The sequence below is a fragment of the Macrobrachium rosenbergii genome, chromosome 6 (assembly GCF_040412425.1).
Source record: "Macrobrachium rosenbergii isolate ZJJX-2024 chromosome 6, ASM4041242v1, whole genome shotgun sequence".
Lineage (NCBI taxonomy): Eukaryota > Metazoa > Arthropoda > Malacostraca > Decapoda > Palaemonidae > Macrobrachium > Macrobrachium rosenbergii.
In genome coordinates, this window is record NC_089746.1 from 17,032,195 (window position 1) to 17,058,694 (window position 26,500).

General features: G+C 33.6%; 1 protein-coding gene across 1 annotated transcript in view; it reads right to left on the reverse strand.

Annotated features, from left to right (window-relative positions):
• Positions 1–26,500, reverse strand: part of LOC136839235 (Na(+)/H(+) exchanger beta-like) — a 157,815-nt gene that overhangs the window by 98,953 nt on the left and 32,362 nt on the right. Inside the window, exons 3-7 of the mRNA XM_067104986.1 lie at positions 11,296–11,411; positions 4,582–4,785; positions 3,540–3,639; positions 2,062–2,145; positions 284–365 (exon numbers count right to left, since the gene is read on the reverse strand). Of these exons, the coding sequence (XP_066961087.1) occupies positions 284–365; positions 2,062–2,145; positions 3,540–3,639; positions 4,582–4,785; positions 11,296–11,401 (576 nt within the window). The 5' untranslated portion in view covers positions 11,402–11,411. The remainder of the gene's footprint in view (positions 1–283; positions 366–2,061; positions 2,146–3,539; positions 3,640–4,581; positions 4,786–11,295; positions 11,412–26,500) is intronic.

A 26,500-nucleotide genomic window follows, 5' to 3' on the forward strand; every position in this document is an offset into this window, starting at 1 on the left:
GTATAAGTCAAGATGCCAAGGTCGAGTGCTTAGCAATATGCATATGATAGATAATTTAAAAAAATAGATATAAAAATAGATAAATTTGTATAAGTCAAGGTTCCAAGGTCGAGTGTTTAGCAAAATGCAAAATGATATATACACGTAAGTCAAGGTGTCTGGGTAGTGTGTTTTGTGTGTTTAGAAACAGGGACAACAAGAATAATTCACTCACGAAAACAAATGGATATACACTTGTATGAATAACCAGTATACAAAAACAGTAATATGGGAATATACTCACTATAACGGCGTAGACTAAAACGGTCCCTAAATTATCGAAGAAGGAACGGTCGTGTAAGGAATAAGCCGATTCCAAAACAATCCTGAAAGAAGAGGAAAATGTATGACATTCCAGAAATCCGGAATTTGGAATGGGAATTGGAATTATACAATTTAGGCCAAAGTGCTGGGACCTACGACAATCCTGAAAGAAGAGGAAAATGTATGACAATCCAGAAATCCGGAATTTGGAATGGGAATTGGAATTATAGAATTTGGGCTAAAGGACAAGCGCTGGGACCTATGAGGTTGTAACAACTGTAGGAGAAAGTTGAGGAAAGTAAGATGGAAGAGAGAGAATATGAACGGAGGTACAGTAAAAGGAATGAAAGGAATCGATAATGCGTAAATAGAAAGGGAGAGGTTATTACAAGGAGGAATGTGGATGTACGAGTGAAAAGAGAGAGAGAGAGAGAGAGAGAGAGAGAGAGAGAGAGAGAGAGAGAGAGAGAGAGACAAGGATTAGGATGTCTCAAAGTGCTCACTTATCTCTAGGAGCCCATTTTACTGTTCATTCAGTGTTTTCATGATTTTGTCTAGCTTGCTTTTAAACTCTTCCTCCACAATGTTGCTGTTTACAACTTCTAGTGGCAGTTTCTTCCATGTGTCACATATCTTGTATGTGAAGAAGTTCCCACAATGGGATGTGTTGTATCTCTTCAGTTCTAGTTTCCATCCATTATTTATTGTCTGGTTTTCGTTTAATGTGAAGAGGCTACTGTCTACTTTTGTTATGCCTTTCAGTATTTTGAATGTTTCTATGAGTTGTCCTCGCAATCGCCGTGTTTCTAAGCCATACATGTTCAGGCTCTCTAGTCGTCTTTGGTAACCTATTTGCCTGATGGATGGAATTAACTTTGTGGCTCTTGCTTGTACCCCTTCTAATCTATTTATGGCCTTTCTTATGGCTCTTGCTTGTACCCCTTCTAATCTATTTATGGCCTTTCTTATGGCTCTTGCTTGTACCCCTTCTAATCTATTTATGGCCTTTCTTATGGCTCTTGCTTGTACCTTCTAATCTATTTATGGCCTTTCTTATGGCTCTTGCTTGTACCCCTTCTAATCTATTTATGGCCTTTCTTATGGCTCTTGCTTGTACCCCTTCTAATCTATTTATGGCCTTTCTTATGGCTCTTGCTTGTACCCCTTCTAATCTATTTATGGCCTTTCTTAGTGTTGGTGACCAAAACTGTACTGCATAGCCAAGATGAGGTCTAACTGCTGATGTGTAGAGCTGCAGCACCGTTTCTGCGCCTTCTTTTCAGCTTTTATGCCCTGTTTTGTGGATTATAAGTCCTTGGTAATAACGACTCCAAGGTCCTCGTCTTGTTCTGCACTATTTATGTCATTCCCAAGCAGCACGTAGTTGGCATGAGGGTTGTTTGTTCCTGTTTGTAACACTTTACACTTATCCACGTTAAATGGCATTTGCCATCTTTTGGACCACTCTCCTATTTTCCTTAAATCATTTCTTAAGCTTTCTACTGTATCTGGGTCTGCTGCATTTATACCTAGTTTGGTGTAAATGCAGAGAGAGAGAGAGAGAGAGAGAGAGAGAGAGAGAGAGAGAGAGAGAGAGAGAGAGAGAGAGTAATAAAATTCAAGACAGGGTGACGCATAAACAGAATAGACACTTAAAGAAATTAACACAGAAAAGAGAGAGAGAGAGAGAGAGAGAGAGAGAGAGAGAGAGAGAGAGAGAGAGAGAGAGAGAGAGAACAAAAACTTCCAAATACTTACGGTGGTAACAATATGAAGAAAAACATATCTGAAGTGAAGTGCGGAAGAGGGATGTTGAAATCACACGTCGCAGCCGCCGGGTCGCTGTTTGGAATAAACAAACAAAAAATAAATAAATAAAAAAATGAACAAATTTCAATAAAAAAGATGTGATTGGTCAAATAATCTGGTTAAGTTTACGCGCATGCGCCACTGGGAAGGTGAAACTGAAAGGAAAGACGTGACTGGCCGCATAATCCGGATATCCGGTTAAAGTTTGTGCGCATGCGTCGATAGGAAGGTGTCAATAATATTCCTGTTTTGGATAACGTTCATCTTACATAAGGTATTCCTGTCTTTATTTCATGAGAGAGAGAGAGAGAGAGAGAGAGAGAGAGAGAGAGAGAGAGAGAGAGAGAGAGAGAGAGATTTCTATGATGACAGACAGGAAGAGGTTTCTTTCATGAGAGAGAGAGAGAGAGAGAGAGAGAGAGAGAGAGAGAGAGAGAGAGAGAGAGAGAGAGAGAGAGAGAGAGAGGTTTCTTTCATGACAAAGAGGGAGAGAGGATGATATATCTTTCCATCATGACATAGAGAGAGAGAGAGAGAGAGAGAGAGAGAGAGAGAGAGAGAGAGAGAGAGAGAGAGGTCTTTCATGACAGAAAGAGAGTGAGAAAGAGACACAGAGAGAGTTACTTTCATGAGAGAGAGAGAGAGAGAGAGAGAGAGAGAGAGAGTGTTTATACCTAGTTACTATAGCAACTAGCAGACACGGTTTGCATCACAACAATTACGTGAGCCTAAAGTTTTATTATTTTTTTCTTCTGCATTTTATCCTGTAATGAGACCTTAGGCTTTATTATATAACACGCAAAGATCAAATTATAGTTTTACCTCATATTTTTTCCTCCCTTAAACCTCTGTCCTCGTCGAGGTAACGAGGGAATTAGCCTTTAGTTGGATAAATACATTTTTACGTGTGACTGCAAAATTCCTTTTATCATTTAACATAAATGACAATAATTATTCTTAATTTATACCAAATTATTATTATTATTATTATTATTATTATTATTATTATTATTATTATTATTATTATTCAGAAGATAAACCCTTATCCACATGGAACTGGCCCAGCACAGGGGCCATTGACTTGAAATTCAAACTTCTAAAGAATATTATAGATATATAATTTATAAGATAATACACACACACATATATATATGTGTGTGTGTGTGCGTGTTTGTGTATATATATATATATATATATATATATATATATATATATATATATATATATACACATATATATATATATATAGTATATTATCTATATATATATATAAAATATGTATATGCATAGTGTATATATATAAATAATATATATACATATACATATGTATATAATATATATATACATATATATACTCTTCCGAAATATAAAACAAATATAAAGGGCAGATCAACCCAACCTGAAAGTAGACCTATTTTCCAACTCACTCTTCAGTGAAGAAGACCAGCAAGCCCAAGGCTGCCCCGAGAACCACCAATACGCAGGACTCCGGGATGGTGTTTGACAACCAGTGCAAATGGTGGAAGCCTGAAGAAATATAAAGCGAGACTTAATACATTTTTAACTGGTCACAAGGCCTGAAGACATATAGAAGGAAATAATATATTTTGACTGTTACAAGGCCTGTAGATATATAGAAATAAATTAATACGTTTCTAACTGGCTACAAGGCCTGCAGACATATGTAGAAGGATATTAATATATTTTGACTGGTTACAAGGCCTGTAGACACTAAAGTGAATTAGTATGTTTTTAAATTGTTACAAGACTGATTATTATTATTATTATTATTATTATTATTATTATTATTATTATTATTATTATTATTATTGTGCTTAGAAGAAAACTAAATCGGTTTAAGACCTGGTTTTAATCAGTCACCGTTAGAAACGCAACAAAGTTCGTTTGACTGTCACTTCAAGAGATATTTTGTTAAACTGATAGCCGAGAGAGAGAGAGAGAGAGAGAGAGAGAGAGAGAGAGAGAGAGAGAGAGAGAGAGAGAGAGAGAGGTTTGGACTTAAGAAAAGAAAGAGAGGCTTAGTCTAGGGCTCCGCTAACACTGGTAGTGTCTTAGTGGTAATACTGGGTTTTGGAACTTCTGTTCGTCATGGAGAGAGAGAGAGAGAGAGAGAGAGAGAGAGAGAGAGAGAGAGAGAGAGAGAGAGAGAGAGTTTGGATTTAGAAGAGAAAACAGACAGGGTTAGTCTAGGAAACAGTCCACAGTGTTGTAGTAGTAGTACTACTACTAGGTCCTTGGTGACATTGCTAAATTCATCATATTAAAGAATTTCTCTACATTAGCTTGAGAGAGAGAGAGAGAGAGAGAGAGAGAGAGAGAGAGAGAGAGAGAGAGAGAGAGAGAATTAAAAATAAAAAAGGAGAATTATAAAAAAAAACACAGTAATAATAATAGCAGTAACACGCGCAAACTCCCAAGAAAAACTCCAGTAACTTTACAAAGGCTCACCAATCTTCGTGAATCCCGCCACGAAAACGAAGGCGGTGACGGTGAAGTAGGCGCCAACCTCCTGCCATCTCAAGGTCGCCAGGCTGATGCCGTCGCTGTGACTGTGCACCCCGCCACAGGAGATGTTGGTCGCTCCTCCTGCGGGTTGCTCCACCGTCCTGGTGTTGTAGGACAGAGAAGAAGTCTCCCATTCGCTGGCGTTGTCTGTAGGAGGGGGGAGGGGAAGGTTTAGACTCGGCTGACCTAAGTTAATTTTAGACTTACCGGACCTTAAGCCTAACTAACTTCGTTAATTTTAGTCTCAGTTAATTTTAGACTCACTTTTAGACTCGGTTAACCTTAGACCTAACTAACTTAGTTAATTTCAAGCTCAGTTCATCTTAGACAGTTAATTTTAGACTTAGCTGACTTTAGATCTAAGTAACTTGGTAGATTCAGTTGACCTCGGACTCAGTTAATTTTAGACCTAACTAAGTTGACGTTAGACTCAGTTAATTTTAGACCTAACTGAGTTGACATTAGACTTCAGTTGACCTTAGACCTAACTAACTCAGTTCATTTTAGACTCGGTCAATTAGATCTAGACTCGGTTGACCTTAGACCTAACCAGTTTTACGTAGTTAACAGACGCAGACGACCAAATATAATTATTTTCTTTATCGTTGACTAAAATAAATAACCAAAACTTTAACAAAAAAGTTAAGAATGTAAAGTAACTCAGGACTTAAGAATGTGACAGTGTCTAAATGAAACTCTGACTCAAATAACCTTAAAAATTAAAGAATATAAAGTGACTCAGGACTCGAGAACGTGGTAAAGTGACTAAATATAAGTCTGATTCAAGAGTTACGATAACTTATCAAATAACTATCTGGAGATAAAGCACAATTGAATGAAGAGCTATCTCTGACAAAGTCAGTTGAATGAGAGATATGATAATGATGTTGGTGGACTTCCCTAGTGGATTTCCCAGGTGCATATATGCACACCTGTTCATTACTTTCATTCAGAGATGCACACCTGAGTTTCGACTGACTAACAGATGCATACGTGCAAACCCGTGCTTAAGTTGTACTAGGTTTATATATAAGTTCATTGAAAAGACACTAAAAGCCATTAAAAATAAACCCATTTTATGCTATTTGTTCGTCTTACACTAAAACCATTAAGACACAGAGGCATATAGACATTATTTTTATGGACAATATGAAATGGTTCATTTTTGCAGGTACGTTTTTAAACTAAAAATAAAAGATTTCTGTTAAATTCCGAGTACCTACATCACTCTAATATAGTCTAGCTGCGATGGGCTGAGACTTTTCTATAATTAGCGGCGGTGAATGTTTCACATCTTGCCGAAGAAGTTATTTAATCCCAATCCAAAAAGGTTCACTTTCAGGATTAACCTGGACGTTATGGTCAATCCTGAGAATGGACATATTCGAGCGTACTGTCCAGCTATTTGTTTTTACTTAAAGTGAATTCGTTTTTCGGTAATGTATGCATGGTTATGCATGCAAATTATATATATATGTGTGTATATATATATATATATATATATATATATATATATATATATATATATATATATATATATATATATATATATAATATATATATATATATATATATATATATATATATATATATATATATATATATATATATATATATATATATATATATATATATATATATATATATATATATATATATATATATATATATATATATATATATATATAGATATATATATATATAGAGAGAGAGAGAGAGAGAGAGAGAGAGAGAGAGAGAGAGAGAGAGAGAGCTTTAAATAAATTTTGTACTACGCCAAATAAAAATAAAATGTGCAGCAGAGCCCAAGTATAATGTTTCGATCTCTGTATGTCGCTTTTGTACTAACGAATGGACCCGCTGTCCGTCACTCAATCAGCCACCCAAGAGGAAATGGCAATGCCTATTTGAAAAAAAAATGCCAACTCTACCAGATTATCACCCTTTTTCCTGGAAAGTTTGCGCGGCATTACGAAAATATGCCAGCAGTGTTAATCGTATTCGAGTCTCAACCTTTTGTAACTATGTAGACTTAAAGCGCCTGTATGATCCAGGAGGCACATGGCCCTAGGCAATTTCAGGCCATGGACAATTAGGGTAACAGCACCTGGCTTCGGTTCAGTACCTAAACTCACTAAAATGACGGAATTTAAATCCTGAGACGCACTAATTACACTAACATGACGCAGCAAGATTTCGTCGCATGACTGAAATGAACAAACACACGTTACGGAGAACTGACCTACAGATTAGACTCGTGTGAAATATGTACCGTAGATACTCCTCGGTGCACAAGGGTTCAGTAGCTTTGATCAGAGCTCCTGTATAGATCTGAATGTAGCCACGGTGAATGATTTTTCTGGAGAATGATTCGCAAAATCATGAATATTCATTTCAAAATTACGATTATTTTCACATGCACGAGATGCAAGGAAGCCTTGAGAAGACCACTGAAGACCACTGAAGACCACTGATGAAAAAGATACAGAATTAAACGTCAGAACAGCCCTCTGTGAGATAAGACTAGAGATACAGAACAGTATGCTGCCCTAACATGGAAAACTGCAGTATCTGCAAAATTTCCGGAATTGAGATATGCCACCTATACTGGACTCGTGAAACATTAATACACAAGTTACTGCAGTTTCAGAATGATTCTTCAGTGCTTTATTTAGGGGGTTCCATTTGCAGCGTCTGCAAAATCAGTAGTAAGGAAAGGGAAAACTGCAGTATCTACCATTTTTCTTAGTTTTGTATTTTTGCAGATACTGCAGTCTTCCATTTCAGGTCAGTATGGACATAGTACAATCAACTAGAGAAATAATGTAAAAAAGTAAAATAAAAAAGTAATAGAAAAAAGTATTATAAAAATTACTATATGGAGGAAAGCCTGCTTTGATTAGGAATAGTGCCTATAGGAAGGGCTTATGCCACACTTAACCAAATCCTTGGTCAGAATCAAAAATCTTATAATATATGGGTAAGCTGACAGAGATAAACTGTAAATAATTTTACAGAGTATTGAACGCCTATATGTATTTGAAAGTTCCTGGGTACTCTAAGGACTAAGAGAGAGAGAGAGAGAGAGAGAGAGAGAGAGAGAGAGAGAGAGAGAGAGAGAGAGAGAAAGTAAATCATTTTCTAAGATATTGAACACCGACAGGAACTTGAGAGAGACACACACACACACACACAGAGAGAGAGAGAGAGAGAGAGAGAGAGAGAGAGAGAGAGAGAGAGAGAGAGAGAATCTCCCCCAGTCTCTAACCCACTGAGAAAAATCTGACGTTATCTAGTGGGTTATGGCTTCATAACTCTTTCTGAACCAGGAAAAATTTACCCTAGGGTTAGCAAACACCTGCAGTTGTTGTTTGGTGTAAAATGGGCCTTACGTCAGCCAATGTGAGCACTTGGCTGCCCACACTGGGCACCCAAGTGCCACTTTGGTACTTGGTGAAAAATGTATCTAAATTGATGTTACTGGTCAATTTAAAACAGCTGACTGCATCCAATGTAGGACTATTCCATACTGAAGATCAATCCTTGTTCTTTATTCAGTTCCAGGTGAACGGAGGTATGGGTATAAGAACTATAAAATCAGGGGGAGGGGGAGATCTAGGGGGTTATCAGAGAAAGGGGAAGGGAGAGATTAAGAAAGGGGAAGGGGGGTATTAAGGGGGTTACTGGAGAAAGGGTAGAGGGGCGGTGGGCCTAAGATGAGCAGTCCACAAGGCTTGACCAGACCACATCAATATGTCAGACACAGGCCACAACAGCTGACTAGCAATTTTACTTATTTTACTTTACTTATTTGACGCTTCACTTTTCTTTTGACCTTTCTTGCTATAGATAACAGCTTTGAGTATTATATTATATTTATTATATTATATTATATTATATTATATTATATTATATTATATTATATTATATTATATTATATTATATTATATTATATTATATTATATTATATATCTCCTTTCTCTAGTTACTGTAAAAATAGTTCTAGCACTTATTTGACGCTCCACTTTTCTTTTGACCTTTCTTGCTATTGATAACAGCTTTGAGTATTATATTATATTATATTATATTATATTATATTATATTATATTATATTATATTATATTATATTATATTATATTATATTAATATTATATTATATTATATCTCCTTTCCCTAGTTACTGTAGAAATAGTTCTAGTACTTATTTCTCTTGCTATTGATAACAGCTCTGGGTAGTTATGTCTCCTTTCTGTAGTTACTAGAACATAATCAAAATAATCAAAAATGAAAATAAAATTAATAAAATCAAATGAAAAAAGAAAGAAAGGTAAATAAGAATAATAAATAAAATTAACAAAAATAAAAAATACTTAAAAAATAATTTAAAATAAATAAAAATGAAAATAAAATACAAATAAATAAAATTAATAAAAGATAAAAATGAGAATAAAAATTTATTAAAATATAAACACAAAATAAAATTTCTGAAAATCAATAAAATAAATAAAAATTAAAAATAAATAAAACTGAATAAAAATAACATACAGTTAAAAGTAAATATGAATAAATATGAAAAACAAAAAATTAAATGGTATAAAAGTGAGCAGTCTATCTCAAAATTCTTACACTGGAGGCACGCGAAAAGTATAAACATAAATATAAATATCTCTTTATATCTTTATCATTAGTACTTTATGCCTAAAGAAAAGAATACTTATATACCGGATTACTTCGGAAATGAACATATGACATTCCAGTTTAGACATTAAATAACAACTCCAGGACTTTGAAAATGTCAGAAACAATAATGCAATCAATAAAGTGTCCTAAAACTTAATATTCACAGCAACCATTTATTATTCCAAAAAAATATACTGAATATGAAAATAAAGAACTATATTGAATATGAAAACTATACTGAATATGAAAATAAGGAACTATATTGTATATGAAAACTATATTGAATATGAAGAATATAAGGAACTATATTAAAATAAGGAACTATTTTAAAATAAGGAAGTATTTTAAAATAGGAACTATATTAAATATGAAAATAAAGAACTATATTCAACATGAAAACTACATTAAATATGAAAATAAGGAACTATATTGAATATGAAACTATATTAAATATGAAAATAAGGAACTATAATGAATATGAAACTATATTAAATATAAAAATAAGGAACTATATTGAATATGAAACTATATTAAATATGAAAATAAGGAACTATATTGAATATGAAAACTATATTAAATATGAAAATAAGGAACATATTGAATAAGAAAACTATATTAAATATGAAAATAAGGAACTATATTGAATAAGAAAACTATATTATATATGAAAATAAGGAACTATATTGAATAAGAAAACTGTGTTAAATATGAAAATAAGGAACTATATTGAATAAGAAAACTATATTAAATATGAAAATAAGGAACTATACTGAATACGACAATTATATTAAACATGAAAATAAGGAACTATATTGAATATGAAAACTATATTAAACATGAAAATAAGAAACTATATTGAGTATGAAAACTATAATAAATATGAAAATAAGGAACTATATTGAATAAGAAAACTATATTAAATATGAAAATAAGGAACTATATTGAATAAGAAAACTATATTAAATATGAAAATAAGGAATTATATTGAATATGAAAACTATATTAAATATGAAAATAAGAAACTATATTGAATAAGAAAACTATACTCAGTGTGAAAATAAGGAACTATATTGAATAAGAAAACTATATTCAATATGAACATAAGAAACTATATTGAATAAGAAAACTATTAAATATGAAAATAAGGAACTATATTGAATAAGAAAACTATATTAAATATGAAAATAAGGAACTATATTGAATAAGAAAACTATATTAAATATGAAAATAAGGAACTATATTGAATAAGAAAACTATATTAAATATGAAAATAAGGAATTATATTGAATAAAAAAACTATATTAAATATGAAAATAAGGAACTATATGAATAAGAAAACTATACTCAAGTGTGAAAATAAGGAACTATATTGAATAAGAAAACTATATTCAATATGAAAATAAGAAACTATATTGAATAAGAAAACTATATTAAATATGAAGATAAGGAACTATATTGAATAAGAAAACTATATTAAATATGAAAATAAGGAACTATATTGAATAAGAAAACTATATTAAATATGAAAATAAGGAACTATATTGAATATGAAATCTATATTACAGATAAAATAAGGAACTATATTGAATATGAAAACTATATAAAATATGAAAATAATGAACAATATTAAATATGTAAACTATATTAAATATGAAAATAAGGAACTACATCAAATATGGAAATCATATTAAATATGAAAATAAGGAACTATATTAAAATTAGGAACTATATGAAAATAAGGAACTATATTGCACATCAAAACAAGAAAGGTTAAAGCTAAAAGCAGAAATAATGCCATTACTTCAAGGTCAACATGACCCTGAATTTCACCGAGTCACTAGACCTATATTACCTGGTGACTTGCAGATGCTTTGAATTGCTCAGTATATTTCAAGGTTTAGTCTCCTGGCGAGAATGCTGAATTTACTTAAGGGTGGCTTCATCAAATTACCGGTGACCTCAGAGGGCATGACCTACCTGTAGGAGGAGACGAATGTTCCACAGCGCCTGTGTAGAGCGACGACACCCCCAGTGCCCACAGGCTGGCGACGACTACCCAGGGCATGGAATGCATTTTCAACATCGCAAAAAATCTGCGAGAGAAGAAAATATCTTGAGGAGAGGTGACTGGAATCTCTTGGGGGTCCTCAAGTTAGAGTCCCGTGTACGTTACATTAACATAATTATTTTAAGAGTAACTGGAAAAAGAATCTATTTTCAACTGTACAATCAACAATATCTCTCTAAAACTAACAGCCTGTCTAAAACTAACAGTTGTCCTATAAATCCTGTCTAAAACTAACAGTTGTCCTATAAATCCTATTTATAAATTAACAGTTGTCCTATAAATCCGGTCTAAAACTAACAGTTGTCCTATGCATTCTGTCTTAAACTAACAGCTGTCCTATAAATCCTGTCTAAAACTAACAGTTGTCCTATAAATCCTGTCCAAAACTAACAGTTGTCCTATAAATCCTGTCTAAAACTAACAGTTGTCCTATAAATCCTATTTAAAACTAATAGTTGTCCTATAAATCCAGTCTACAACGAACAGTTGTCCCATAAATCCTGTCTAAAACTAACAGTTATCCTATAAATCCTATTTAAAACTAATAGCTGTCCTATAAATCCTGTCTAAAACTAACAGTTGTCCTATAAATTCTGTCTAAAACTAACAGTTGTCCTATAAATCCTGTCCAAAACTAACAATTGTCCTATAAATCCTATTTAAAACTAATGGCTATCCTATAACTCCTGTCTAAAACTAACAGTTGTCCCATAAATCCTGTCTAAAACAAACAGTTGTCCTATAAATCCTATCTAAAACTAACAGTTGACCTATAAATCTTGTCTAAAACTAATAGTTGTCCTAAAAGTCATATCTAAAACTAACAATTGTCCTCACACCCCAGCTTGTCTAAAAACCTGCCTAAAATCGGGAATAGACAAAACATGTCTAAATGCTATAGACATTCACATTAAAATTACCTTTCAGTGTCTAATTTTCTTGATTATACCATTAGACATAAAACCAAATTTAGAGTGATGGAAATGTCTAAACCTGGGCAACACTCAGAGTCTAACAAGTTGCAAATTAGACAATTTTATTTAACTTCTTATCTACCCTTCAATATTCACTTAAAAATAGACGAATTCAATTATTATTTTACCTTAATTAAAAACATTTACTGAAGTAAAATTATAAATATCAACTAGATGTATTATAGCAAGCTAAATATTACCATAGAATTTTCAAAAAGAAATACATTTACAAGGAAATGTCCTTATAGCATTTACTAGTAAAAGGAAATGGTAAATATCATCTAAATGTATTTATACCAAACTTAATATATCCAAAAATGATTTAAAAAAGGAATATATTTACAAGAAAATGTCTAAAGTTATATAACATTTAAGAATACAGGGGCCATTTTCAATCATATTGTCTACGTACGCAAAAAATATGTAAATAAAAAAAATAAAAAAATAAATAAGAAAGTGGCAGATATGTGTTATCGATGACATGAGTAATGGCAGGGCAAATATTTGATATCGGATTAGGTCATGTATACGTGAGCATACGTCATATCTCAATCTCTCTCTCTCTCTCTCTCTCTCTCTCTCTCTCTCTCTCTCTCTCTCTCTCTCTCTCTCTCTCAATACTGTATTTACTGGTATTGATTATAATTCCACGAAAAAATTACGAGTTATTCATTTACAATAACAATACTAATTATAAGGTTACTGAAGTGTTGTAAAATACTAAGGAACACTACAATGATAATTACAATTCACATACATTGTAGTATTATGACAATATAATTACGATACATAAATACTTTATTTTCACGACAACGATAATTACAATGCATAAACATTGCAGTATTATAACAATGACAATTACTATACATGAACATTGTATTTTGACATTTATAATTACGATACATAAACATGGTATTATTACGACAATGATAATTACAATGCATAAAACATGGTATCATTATGACAATGATAATTAAAATACGTAAACATTGTATTACTATGACAACGATTTTTACAATCCATAAACAGTGCATTATTATCACAGTGATAATTACAGTACATAAATATTGTAGTATTATGAGTATAATAATTGCAATAAATAATCATTGTATTAATATGACAGTTACTATCACAGTACATAAACACTGTACTATTATGTACTATAATCACTGTATTATGACAATGATAATTACGATACATAAACATTTTATAATCATGACAGTGACTATTACAACACTTAAATATTATATTATTATGAGAGTGATTATCACAGTGCAAAAACACTACTATTATGACAATAATAATTACAATAAATACACATTGTATTATTATAACAATAATAATTACAATACATAAACATTTTATTATTATGACACTAATAATTACAACACATAAACATTATATTATTATGACAATGATTATTACAATACAAAAACACTACTATTATGACAATGATAATTACAATACATAAACATTGTATTATTATGACAATGATAATTACAATACATAAACATTGTATTATTATGACAATGTTAATTACAATACATAATCACTGTATTATTATGACAACGATAATTACAATACACAACATTGTACGAGCTATTATTATGACAGTAATAATTACAATACATAAACACATTATTATTATGACAACGATAATTACAATACAGACATGATATTAATATGAAAGTGATTATTACAATACATAAACACTGCATTATGACAGCGGTTATTATAATAAATAAACAGTGGGTTTTTCTGACAATGATAATTACAATACATATGCATTGTAGTATTATGATACTGATAATTACAAATATATAAACATTGTAGTATTGCAATTATATTACAATACAGTTAAGAAAATAATATACACATATTAATTAATCTCACGTTCAACATTACTTAGACATTCAGGAATCAATTTTGAGTGTCAGTTTAAGACATTCAGGAATCAATTTTAAGTGTCATTTTAAGTGTCGCTGCAAGTTTCATAATAGAGTCTGTAACCTAACGGAAATCAAACTGTGTTGACAAACTGTATGTCTGGAGACACATTTCACTCCCAGCTCGATATGTCAACGAGTTGACCAGAGGCAATAATAATTTTGCTTCCTTTTTTGTTCTGGTGTAAAATTCGTTGGTTTAATGCTTATACGCCTTTTTAGAAGTCTGTGTTATTGTAAAGGTCAGCAGGTGTGTGTGTGTGTGTGTGTGTGTGTGTGTGTGTGTGTGTGTGTGTGTGTGTGTGTGTGTGTAGTTGCGTGCACGTCAACGCGCAAACAAGACAAAACTTGCAGTATGTAAACTGACAATACCTCACGCAACGTTCCATGCGGTAACCAGTTTCTTGCAAGAAAGGATTTTAACCATAAACGTCTTCTTCACTAATGGATTCAGTGCCTGGGGAGTGCCAAAGAAGAATGTCGATATGTGGCACTGCACACCTTCCCTTTCTCCATTTGCAACGGCAGCATCGACAGGGCTATCGATTCCCGTCGAAGGGGGAGGGGGGAAGGGGGTGGAATGAGAGTGAGGGAGAACATGGTAGCATATCCCTCATACAAACTAGCCTAGGCAAGGTCGCGCTTGAATAGACATCACCCATTACGCAGTATAGCTTCCCCCACCCCATACAAACGCTTCATTAAACACTGTAAGTCTTTCACCCCTTCAGATGTCCGTCTCCTTCTCCATCATCATCATTGATTGCTGCCGTTGCCTAGCAATGTAATCAACAGCAAGTTGCTACGAAGACAATAACCCAAAACAACTGCCATCTCTTAATGGCTATCTCACGTGGGTTGTGGCTGGCAATGAATTCTTAATGCGGGCCTCCTCACAGACGAAAATTCTCTTCTGTCTTACTAAATGTGAGCTCAAGTCCTGTTTCTGTCAGACTAAATGTGATCTCAAGTCTTAAATGTGAACATGGGTTTTTTTTTTTTTATCAAATTAACTGTGAGCTCGAGTCCCGTGTTGAGCTGAATGGGAGTTCGAGTCATATTTGTCAAACTAAATGTGTATTCAAGTCTTGTCTGTCGAACTAAAATGAGAGCAAAGTTCCGTTTCTGTCACACCAAATGTGAGTTCTAGTCTTATTTGTCAAACTAAATGTGAGCTCTAGTCCTGTTTCTGTTGAACCCAATGTTAGTTCAAGTCTTATTTTTTCAAACTAAATGTGAGTTCAATTCATATTTGTCAATCTAAATGTGAGCTCAAGTCCTGTTTCTGTCAAACTAAAAGTGAGATCAAGTCCTGTTTCTGTAAGACTAAATTTGAGCTTAAGTCCTGTTTCTGTCAAACTAAATGTGAGCTCAAGTCCTGTTTCTGTCAGACTAAATTTGAGCTCAAGTCCTGTTTCTGTCAAACTAAATGTGAGCTCAAGTCCTGTTTCTGTCAGACTAAAGTTTGTCTACGTCCTGTTACTGTCAAACTAAATGTGAGCTCAAGTCCTGTTTCTGTCAGACTCAATGTGAGCTCAAGTCCTGTTTCTGTCCAACTAAATGTGATAAAAGTCCTATTTCTGTCAGACTAAATGTGATAAAAGCCCTATTCCTGTCAGACTAAACGTGAGCTCAAGTCCTCTTTCTGTCAAACTTAATGTGATCTCAAGTCTTATCTGCAGTGGCCAATGAACTAACGTTTCGTGACGTAAATAAAAAACAACTTGTATATAATTCATAAATTACTGGATATTCTGAACATTTATTTAAGCAAGACAATTGTGTTGATTCACTGTTGAGGATAAAATGCAAGAAGCTTCTCTAGAAAACCTGATATTTTCTTTGATATAATAATAATAATAATAATAATAATAATAATAATAATAATAATAATAATAATAATAATAATAATAATAATAATAATAAGAAGAAGAAGAAGAAGAAGAAGAAGAAGAAGAAGAAGAAGAAGAAGAAGAAGAAGAAGAAGAAGTATTATTATTATTATTATTATTATTATTATTACTATTATTATTATTATTATTATAATAGTGTAAGAGCTATTCATTATCAAGTGTATTGTTACTATTTATCATTTTTAATAAATACACCTCAGTAACAATAGTAGATTTGATTTAGCACGGGCAGGTTTTATTTAACAACACAAGATTTCATTTAACATCACAGGCGGATTATTTTAACAACACGGGGCAGATTTCATTCAACAACACGGGCAAATTTTTCTAAAGTGGCCAAATTTTTTTAACAACGTGGGCATATTTTTTTTAACAACACAGGGAAATTTTTTCAACAACATGGGGAAATTTTTTTTAACAAAGGTGAATTTTATTTAACAACAGGGGCGAATTTTTTTAACAACACGGACGAATTTCTTTTAACAACAAGGGAGACTTTGTTTAATAACAAGAGCGAATACCTCTTAAAAAACGGGAAAATATCTTTAAGTACACGGATGAATTTCCTTTGAGAACACGGACGAATTTCTTTTGAGAACACGAGCGAATTTCCTTTGAGAACACGGACGAATTTCCTTTGAGAACACGGACTAATTTCTTTTGAGAACACGGACGAGTTTCTTTTAAGAACACGGACTAATTTCTTTTGAGAACACGGACGAATTTCTTTTAAGAACACGGACGAATTTCTTTCAAGAACACGGATGAATTTCTCTGAAACAAAAAAATACGTGCGGATTTACTAAAAATAAAACACGGACGAATTTCTTTTACCAGCATGGGCGAATATCTACAGCAAGAGCGAATATTTTTTTGCAACATGGGGCGAGTCTCTTTCTTTATTTTTTTTTAATACCGAGAGATTTTTCTCTCAACATAAGACGCCCCTTTCTCTCACATAGATTTTTTCTCCCACGCGCAAATTGGAAAAGAAAACTTTTCACTTCAATTAAAGTTATTTTCACTTTAAACCCAAAACAAGAGTAGATAACTATTTCATTCTACGCACAGAGAGAGAGAGAGAGAGAGAGAGAGAGAGAGAGAGAGAGAGAGAGAGAGAGAGAGAGAGAGAGAGAGAGACGCCATAAGTCAGTATTAATTAATATATGCTTCTTCTGGCATTAGCAAGTACAGAGGAATATTATGTGGATGTGAGGGAAGAATATCTCTCTCTCTCTCTCTCTCTCTCTCTCTCTCTCTCTCTCTCTCTCTCTCTCTCTCTCTCTCTCTCTTCCCGAAAACAAAAATAGCCCTGAAATGGTAGGAAAAGAGAGGGAAATTTCTCTCTCTCTCTCTCTCTCCCTCTCTCTGATACGAGGAGAGAGACGTATAAGAGAAATCTCTCTCTCTCTCTCTCTCTCTCTCTCTCTCTCTGTGTGTGTGTGTGTGTGTGTGTGTGTGTGTGTGTGTGTGGACCATAGCATTTATCGGTTGATACAATTATTTACGTCTCCATAACAAAAGATATTTACAGCACAGTGACATACCGGAAATTCCTTTTGTCCTTACGTTTAGATAAACTCCCTATTTTTCTTGCTATTGTTATTATTTGTTTGTTGTTCTATTTTGTTTTTGCTTCAATGATAGTAATTTTATGATAATTACATTTTTCTTTTGCTTACTCCACTTAAAAGACCTGTGACCTTTTGATTTTTTTTTTTTTTTTTTGCTTAATAAAAATAATTATAATATTAATATGATAATAATCATTATTTCTTTGACTTCCTTGATTTAAAAATAAAAATAAAAAAAAAAATAAATTAATAACTCCATATTTTCTTGTTATTTTTTATAATAACAATAACAATAATTTGATAATAATTATTTATTATTTGATAATTCTTTATTTCCTTTGATTCATCCACTTCAAAGAACACTGACCCCTGACCCCTGACCGCTGACCTTGTGAAATTTTATAAAATAAAAGAATAAATGAATGAATGAATATCACTCTTTATTTTCTTGTTGTTATTTTTTGTTTTTAGTCTTTATAACGATGATAACAATTTAGTAATAATTACTTACAATTTGATAATAATTATCTACTTCTTTTGCTTCATTGATTGAAAGGACCTGTCACCTGTGGCCCGGTGAAACTCTACAGAATAAAAAAAATTAAAGAATAAATATCACTAACCCTGAATGATTTTTCATTTCTATATATAGCGAACTCACGTCTACGTATGACGTCATACAAAGGTATATGAAGCGATCTAGGGACACGTGTGCCCGGGGTACCATTGAATCTGATACCCACCGAGTTCATATGACCTTATAGAAGCGATAACCCAACAAGGTCAAGGTTAATATTTTAATATTCTTATATCTTACCTCATGTTGCATAAGATATTAAAGATGAATTATGACTGACGTGATAAGGTGAATGTAAAAATGTTTTTTGTTGTCAACAATGAGTAACACTGAATGTTTGATAAAGGCTATCTCTGAGAGAGAGAGAGAGAGAGAGAGAGAGAGAGAGAGAGAGAGAGAGAGAGAGAGAGAGAGAGAGAGAGTGCTAAATATCAGCTGATTTCATTTGGTATTCACTTGGACCTCTCAATCAATGGGCAGGCATAGGAAAATATAAGCAATAAGTTCGGAGAGAGAGAGAGAGAGAGAGAGAGAGAGAGAGAGAGAGAGAGAGAGAGAGAGAGAGAGAGAGAGAGGATCGCAGGACATAATTAGGAGAAAAGCCCAGTAGCTGTAATGAAGATAGTATTACACTAAGATGTAGGGTGGTAGGAGGAGGAGGAGGAGGAGGAGGAGGAGGAGGGCGGAGTGAGGTAGATTCGATAAACTATGGAGGACAAACGGACGGAAGAGGTCGAGCATCAGAAGACATTGGGTACAAGCAGGTGTGAGAACTGGGACAACAGAGAGGAGAGAGAGAGAGAGAGAGAGAGAGAGAGAGAGAGAGAGAGAGAGAGAGAGAGAGAGAGAGAGAGAGAGAGAATTTCTCTTCCTTATTTCACTTCCTACCATTACTGAATCATTTTTGTGTTCAGGAGAGAGAGAGAGAGAGAGAGAGAGAGAGAGAGAGAGAGAGAGAGAGAGAATTCTCTTCCTTATTTCACTTCCTACCATTACTGAATCATTTTTGTGTTCAGGGATAAAGAGAGAGAGAGAGAGAGAGAGAGAGAGAGAGAGAGAGAGAGAGAGAGAGAGAGAGAGAGAGAGAATTTCTCTTCCTTCTTTCACTTCCTACCATTACTGAATCATTTTTGTGTTCAAAGGAGAGAGAGAGAGAGAGAGAGAGAGAGAGAGAGAGAGAGAGAGAGAGAGAGAGAATTGCTCCTCCTGCCATTACCGAATAATTTTTGTTTTCAGAGAGAGAGAGAGAGAGAGAGAGAGAGAGAGAGAGAGAGAGAGAGAGAGAGAGAGAGAGTTCCTAACGCCGGTATCCCTGATCAATGATTATCGAGCTTCCGACGCCCAGGCAAAAAGAACAATGCGGGGTCAGTTCCTTAACACAATTATCAAGCACCAGGGACACACACACGGACGCACACACACATACACACACACACACACAACCCATAAGCCTTCTGCAGGAGCTCGCGAGGTCATAATGACAAAGTCACTGACAGGCAGAGTTCACGGTTCATGGGATCTGCCAGACAAAGTCACTGACAGGCAGAGCTTTTGGGATGTGACACACAAGCAATGAGAGAAGTCTGATAATGTGGACGAACTATTGACAGGTATAGTTTACAGACTTACAGAACAAGCCACTGACGGGCAGGGTTTTTGGGATGTGACATACAAGCAATGAGAGAAGAGGTCTGATAAGGTGGACGAACTATTGACAGATATAGTTTGCAGACTTACAGAACAAGCCACTGACAGGCAGGGTTTTTGGGATGTGACATACAAGCAATGAGAGAAGAGGTCTGATAAGGTGGACGAACTATTGACAGATATAGTTTACAGACTTACAGAACAAGCCACTGACAGGCAGAGTTTTTGGGACGTGACATACAAGCAATGAGAGAAGTCTGATAAGGTGGACGAACTACTGACAGGTGTAGTTTACAGACTTACAGAACAAGCCACTGACAGGCAGAGTTTTTGGGATGTGACATACAAGCAGTTAGAGAAGTCTGGTAATGTGGACGAATTACTGACACGTATAGTTTGCAGACTTACAGGACAAGCCATTGACAAGCAGAGTTCATAGGATATGCCAGACAAACCACTGAGAGACAGATTTCATCTGTTCAGGTAGACTGGCCTCTGACAGGTATAGTTTACAGACTTACAGAAACAAACAACTGATAGACAGAGAAACAGAACAACACCGTCACGTTCACAAGATGAAAGACAGAGAACGCTAGACAACTTTAAAAGACCACGCAGGCAAACCACACGGATTGAACAACATAAAAACAGATTCAAAGAGCAGACTTACAAACAGACAGAAACCACTCTAAAGCCTTCAAGTTCACACGTTCATTCAAACAACATAACACCACGAGATCATGTTCCCAGAAGCTCACAAAACAGAGCACGATGACAGATCAAGTTACAGACACCAGACGCGGAAAAAACACACACACACATACATTAATCATGTCAGGAAACGGGGCCACTGACGGGGACAAATGACAGTAAAAAATGGGGGTCACTGACGGGGACAAAATGACAGTTAAAATGACAGAAAAGTCAGGTCCAGTTAAAATGACAGAAAAGTCAGGTCACACGGGGCAACTGACAGACACAAAATGACAGTAAAAATTACAGTAATAAAATACAGTAAAAAAGGGCCTCAGACGTGTCCCAACACCACAAGGAATATTCGATAACCAAGGTCCCTCCCCAAAACGCCTCAAGGACGAGGGAACAAAACTCCTTTACAATATGACACGCAGCCGGACTTTCTTCGGGGTGGGGAAATACTCCATTACATAACGAATGTTGCCATTTGATGGCCATTTACGTAAGCATTTAATTACAGGGACCCCTTTCCAGTAATAGACGGGTATGGTACCTGATAGCACGCACCCGTGACGCGTTTATACTGTCAGAAATGGAATGATATAATGACATTTAATTATGTCCCATAATTCAAGGTGAATTGGACGACAATATGGTTCTGTTTTCAATTTCTCGGGCGTTTACAGGAGTCATGGTAAATACAGTTTATGTAGGACTTCTCTCTCTCTCTCTCTCTCTCTCTCTCTCTCTCTCTCTCTCTCTCTCATACATACACACTGTTTCCGTATATCTGCATATAATGCAGATATAACGAAAACAGAACGCGAAGAGTAGGTGATAGATCAATACGTTACTCTCTCTCTCTCTCTCTCTCTCTCTCTCTCTCTCTCTCTCTCTCTCTCTCTTCCATGACAAAAGAGATTAAGCAATGGTAGGAGGAGAAATTTAAGAGAAATCTCTCTCTCTCTCTCTCTCTCTCTCTCTCTCTCTCTCTCTCTCTCTCTCTTCCATGACAAAAGAGATTAAGCAATGGTAGGAGGAGAAATTTAAGAGAAATCTCTCTCTCTCTCTCTCTCTCTCTCTCTCTCTCTCTACACACCACACAAAACAAATTATAAAATAGTATAAAAATAAAAGACAAAAGAAATCTCTCTCTCTCTCTCTCTCTCTCTCTCTCTTACTCACACACACACACACAAAAACAAATTATAAAACAGTACAAAAATAAAAGACAAAAGAAATGAAATCTCTCTCTCTCTCCACTTTACAAAATAAAAGACAAGTGAAATTCTCTCTCTCACACACATACACACACAAAACAAATTATACAATAGTATATAAATAAAAGACAAGAGAAATCTCTCTCTCTCTCTCTCTCTCTCTCTCTCTCTCTCTCTCTCTCTCTCTCTCTCTCCGTGCGCGCAGCCCCGAATAATATGATTTACGAGAATCTGCTCAATATTACCGTGTGACTCTCTGACATTCTTTCTCAATTATTGTCAAATCAAATGGCATTCAGCCTTTCATTCTCATTACGGCAAATAATCATGAATTATGAATATAGGTATTTGGCACATTCGGTTAATAACTTATGCTATCGGTGGAGAAAAGCTGTCATTGTTTTTCTTTTTTTTGTCGGCACGGAGTGAGAAATTATTATTATTATTATTATTATTATTATTATTATTATTATTATTATTATTATTATTATTATTATTACGTCAAATCGCATTTTCTTGTAAAGTATACACTTTGCAAGGTAAAAAATTATACTAACATTTATTATTATTATTATTATTATTATTATTATTATTATTATTATTGCTGTTGTTGTTGTTGTTGCTGTTGTTATTGTTGTTGTTGTTGTTGTTGTTGTTGTGGAATAACAATGATTATTTTCATTATGGAATATTATTATTATTATTATTATTATTATTATTATTATTATTATTATGTCAAATCGCATTTTCTTGTAAAGTATACACTTTGCAATGTAAAAAAATTAAAATAACATTCATTTATTATTATTATTTTTATTACTATTATTTTTATAGTACTGTCAGCTTGTATTTTTCTTGTAAACTATACACTTTTTAATATGAAGAAATAAATTAAATAAACATTTATTGCTTTCAATTCAGTAGTAACATAATTATTTAATGAGCATTTCTCAGTCGAGTCTACGAGAATTTACCTCATTTCAAAACAATACGCCATCAAAAATTCACGTATACGCGCTTGAATACGCGTCAAAAACCTTCACTACATGATGAAATACGTCTCTAAAACAACACGAATGAAGTATTATTACGATTTACCTGACAGTTATAACAGTAAAAAAAAAATCTGTTTTACAGCGGGTCTTATGCCGGTAAGATTAATGTTTTTCACAATATTCCGTAATAAAATATACAGGTCATTTTTATTATAAATTTTTTACATCGTATGACTCAGAGTGAGAGTATAAGATTGTAAAAGCATTATGGAGTTATTTTTTATATTACTTTATCGTACATATGTCATAAAAACGCAATCTTGTACCTCAGTAAAATAAAATAGAGGTTATATCAAAGTAAGGTGTCCTTGAATTTCTTATTTGAACTGGAATATAAAATTTAGACCAAAGGCCAAGCGCTGGGACCTTTGAGGTCATTGAGCGCTGAAAAGAATGTTCCAACGATTGTTAGGAGAGGGTTGAGGAAAGTAAGATGGAAGAAAGAGAATATGAACTGAGGTACAGTCAAAGATATGAAATGAGTTGCAGCTAGGGGCCTAAGGAACGCCGCAAAGAACCTTAAATAATGCCTACAGTTCACTACGTGAGGTGCACTGACGGGTAACCCCCCACCCCAAGGGGTTCTGTAAGTCATCAGTGAATTATAAATATTTCATAAGGTTTATAAGTATTGACATAATAATAATAATAATAATAATAATAATAATAATAATAATAATAATAATATAATAATAATAATAATAATAATAATAATAATAATAATAATAATAATAATAATAATACTTTGTTACTCCGTGAATAACAATAATAATAATAATAATAATAATAATAATAATAATAATAATAATAATAATAATAATAATAAAAATAATAATAATAATAATAATAATAATAATAATAATAATAATAATAATAATAATAATAATAATAATAATAATAATTTTACCACTCAAAAAATTAAAAAATAATAAAGTTATTCCACAGCATATTCACAATCTTATCAAGTTCCTCTGAGTCAGACGATAAAGAAATAAATAAAAACTCTAGAGATAACCTCTAGTTGCGTAGCGTATCGTAAATAATGTTTAGCACCTTTGGCCCTTTGGGGACGATACCTGATAAGGACGATAACAGATCGTAAATAGGTCAGCCTCCTCTATAAAAAAAAAAAGTCATTTCTTCTTTCCTGTTCAACTTCTCTAACTTTCTCCAATGTAAAATTGATTACCATTCGTCTGTTTCTCTTTATATTTACCAATAGGTTTTTATGATAATTACTCATACGATATTTACACATTCTCTCCCTCTCTCTCTCGAAAACGAAAGTTGTTCAGCAAAGGTAGTAAGAGAGAGACGAATGAGAGAAAACTCTCTCTCTCTCTCTCTCTCTCTCTCTCTCTCTCTCTCTCTCTCTCTCTCTCTCTCTCTCTCTCGAAAACGAAAGTTGTTCAGCAAAAGTACGAAGAGAGAGACGAATGAGAGAAAACTCTCTCTCTCTCTCTCTCTCTCTCTCTCTCTCTCTCTCTCTCTCTCTCTCTCTCCCGAAAACAAAAGTGGTTCAGCAAAGGTAGTAAGAGAGAGACGAATGAGAGAAAACTCTCTCTCTCTCTCTCTCTCTCTCTCTCTCTGTGTGTGTGTGTGTGTGTGTGTGTGTGTGTGTGTGATAACAGAACGAAGTCCGCTTTACAAGATTATCATGTTAAAATTTTCTATTATATAAATCACGGTACAAATTAGTCTCCAAGATAAAATTAACAAAAAATATAGGAAAAGAGATCATATGATAGACTAACTAAACACCTGTTGTATTTGGCTCAGTAGATAAGAATGATAACATCAGTTTGCTTCAAAATCCGGTGGCTTCTCAAGTCTCACTGTGACCGGTACGCATATCAAAAACAAGTTCACTTGTTATGCTTTTTTTTTTTAGCTTAATTTCTTGTAATCTATTCTTTTTAGCGCTAGACTACGTTAGACTTTTCTCTCTAAAAGGATTAAAGAGTGACCTACTGCTAAAAATGGAGTGACCCAAATAAACTACACGTGAACATATACTACATAATAATAAAAAAGAATACACAGAGTTTTCGTTTTAAAGAGAACTTGGTTATATTATAAATTTATAACCTGAATTATTAAATAAAATAAATAGCAAAAACATAGCCTCTATTCGATTTGAACATTATATATATATATATATATATATATATATATATATATATTATATATATATATATATATATATATATCATTACCACAGGTGAAAAATAAGAAATGTAGGTCCTGACCGGTTTCGACTTTATTTCAAGCCATTGACGGAGGACTGATACAGAGTATGAGAAGTCACAAATAATTTGTGTATTAAAAACTTTTTTGCTAAGTTAAATCAATTAGTACCATCAATTAAATTCACGATGGAAATGGAAAATGATGGGTGCTTACAGTTTCTGGATGTCCTCATACGTAGAAATAGTAGTGGGTTTAAATATAGTGTGTATAGAAAACCCACTAATATTTCTTCCTATGTGCATTTCTATTCTGGACAAAGCAATAAGGTTAAAAAGTCAGTGTTTTCATCTATGTTTTTAAGAGCATTACATTGTAGCCCTGAATATATTGATGATGAAATAGATAAGATTAGGAATGCAGGCAAAAATTGAAATATCCTGATAGTGTATTAAACAGTGCATTTGAAGCGGCAAAAAGACTATGTATCAAAACCAGAAAGAACCTTATTTGCTTGCTCTGCCTTATAATAATAGTATGAAAGATATCCCTCATCTTCTTAAGAATTTTGGTGTTAATGTCGCATTTAAGAACAATACAACAATGAAAATGTACTTATCAAGAACTCCCCAGACAATATTAAAGGTGTGTATATAAAATTCCGTGTAAGTCTTGTGACAACTTTTATATTGGCCAAACCGGGAAAGCACTGGAAAAAGAATTGAACAACATAAGAAATGTGTGAGATATGCACAAGGAACAGTGGTATATTTGTACATGTTAGTGAGAACAATCATGCTATCAACTGGGAAGGGGCAAAAGGATTGTATATTCTAATAATGCACTGAAAGGAACATCATTGAATCTAGCTTCATAAAAGAAAGTTACAACCATAATATGAATATCAGTCAAGGAATGTATAAACTTGATCCTTTAATATCAAAAAGAAATTTGTAAATTGTTTAAACTTTAAGGTAGGCAGTAGAGATGTATGAAAATAGGATTATCATATTTGTAAACACAGTACGAGGGTAGTAATGTTAATAGTTTCCAAACTCCGCCTCCATGACACCTGTCAGGTGTGGATCTGAGGTGGGGTATGGTCTGTTTATCAGCAATGTCCCCTGAGAGTCTATTGTGATTTTTAGCCAAATGAGTTTTAAAGGCCATATGGAGCCTCTAACGGTTTTTGTATGTTCGTCAGTACTGTTCTTGTAGTATATATATTTGTGACTTCTCATACTTTGTATCAGTCCTTCGTCAATGGCTTGGAAATAAAGTCGAAACCGTTCAGGACCTACACCCCGTTTCTTATTTTTCACCTG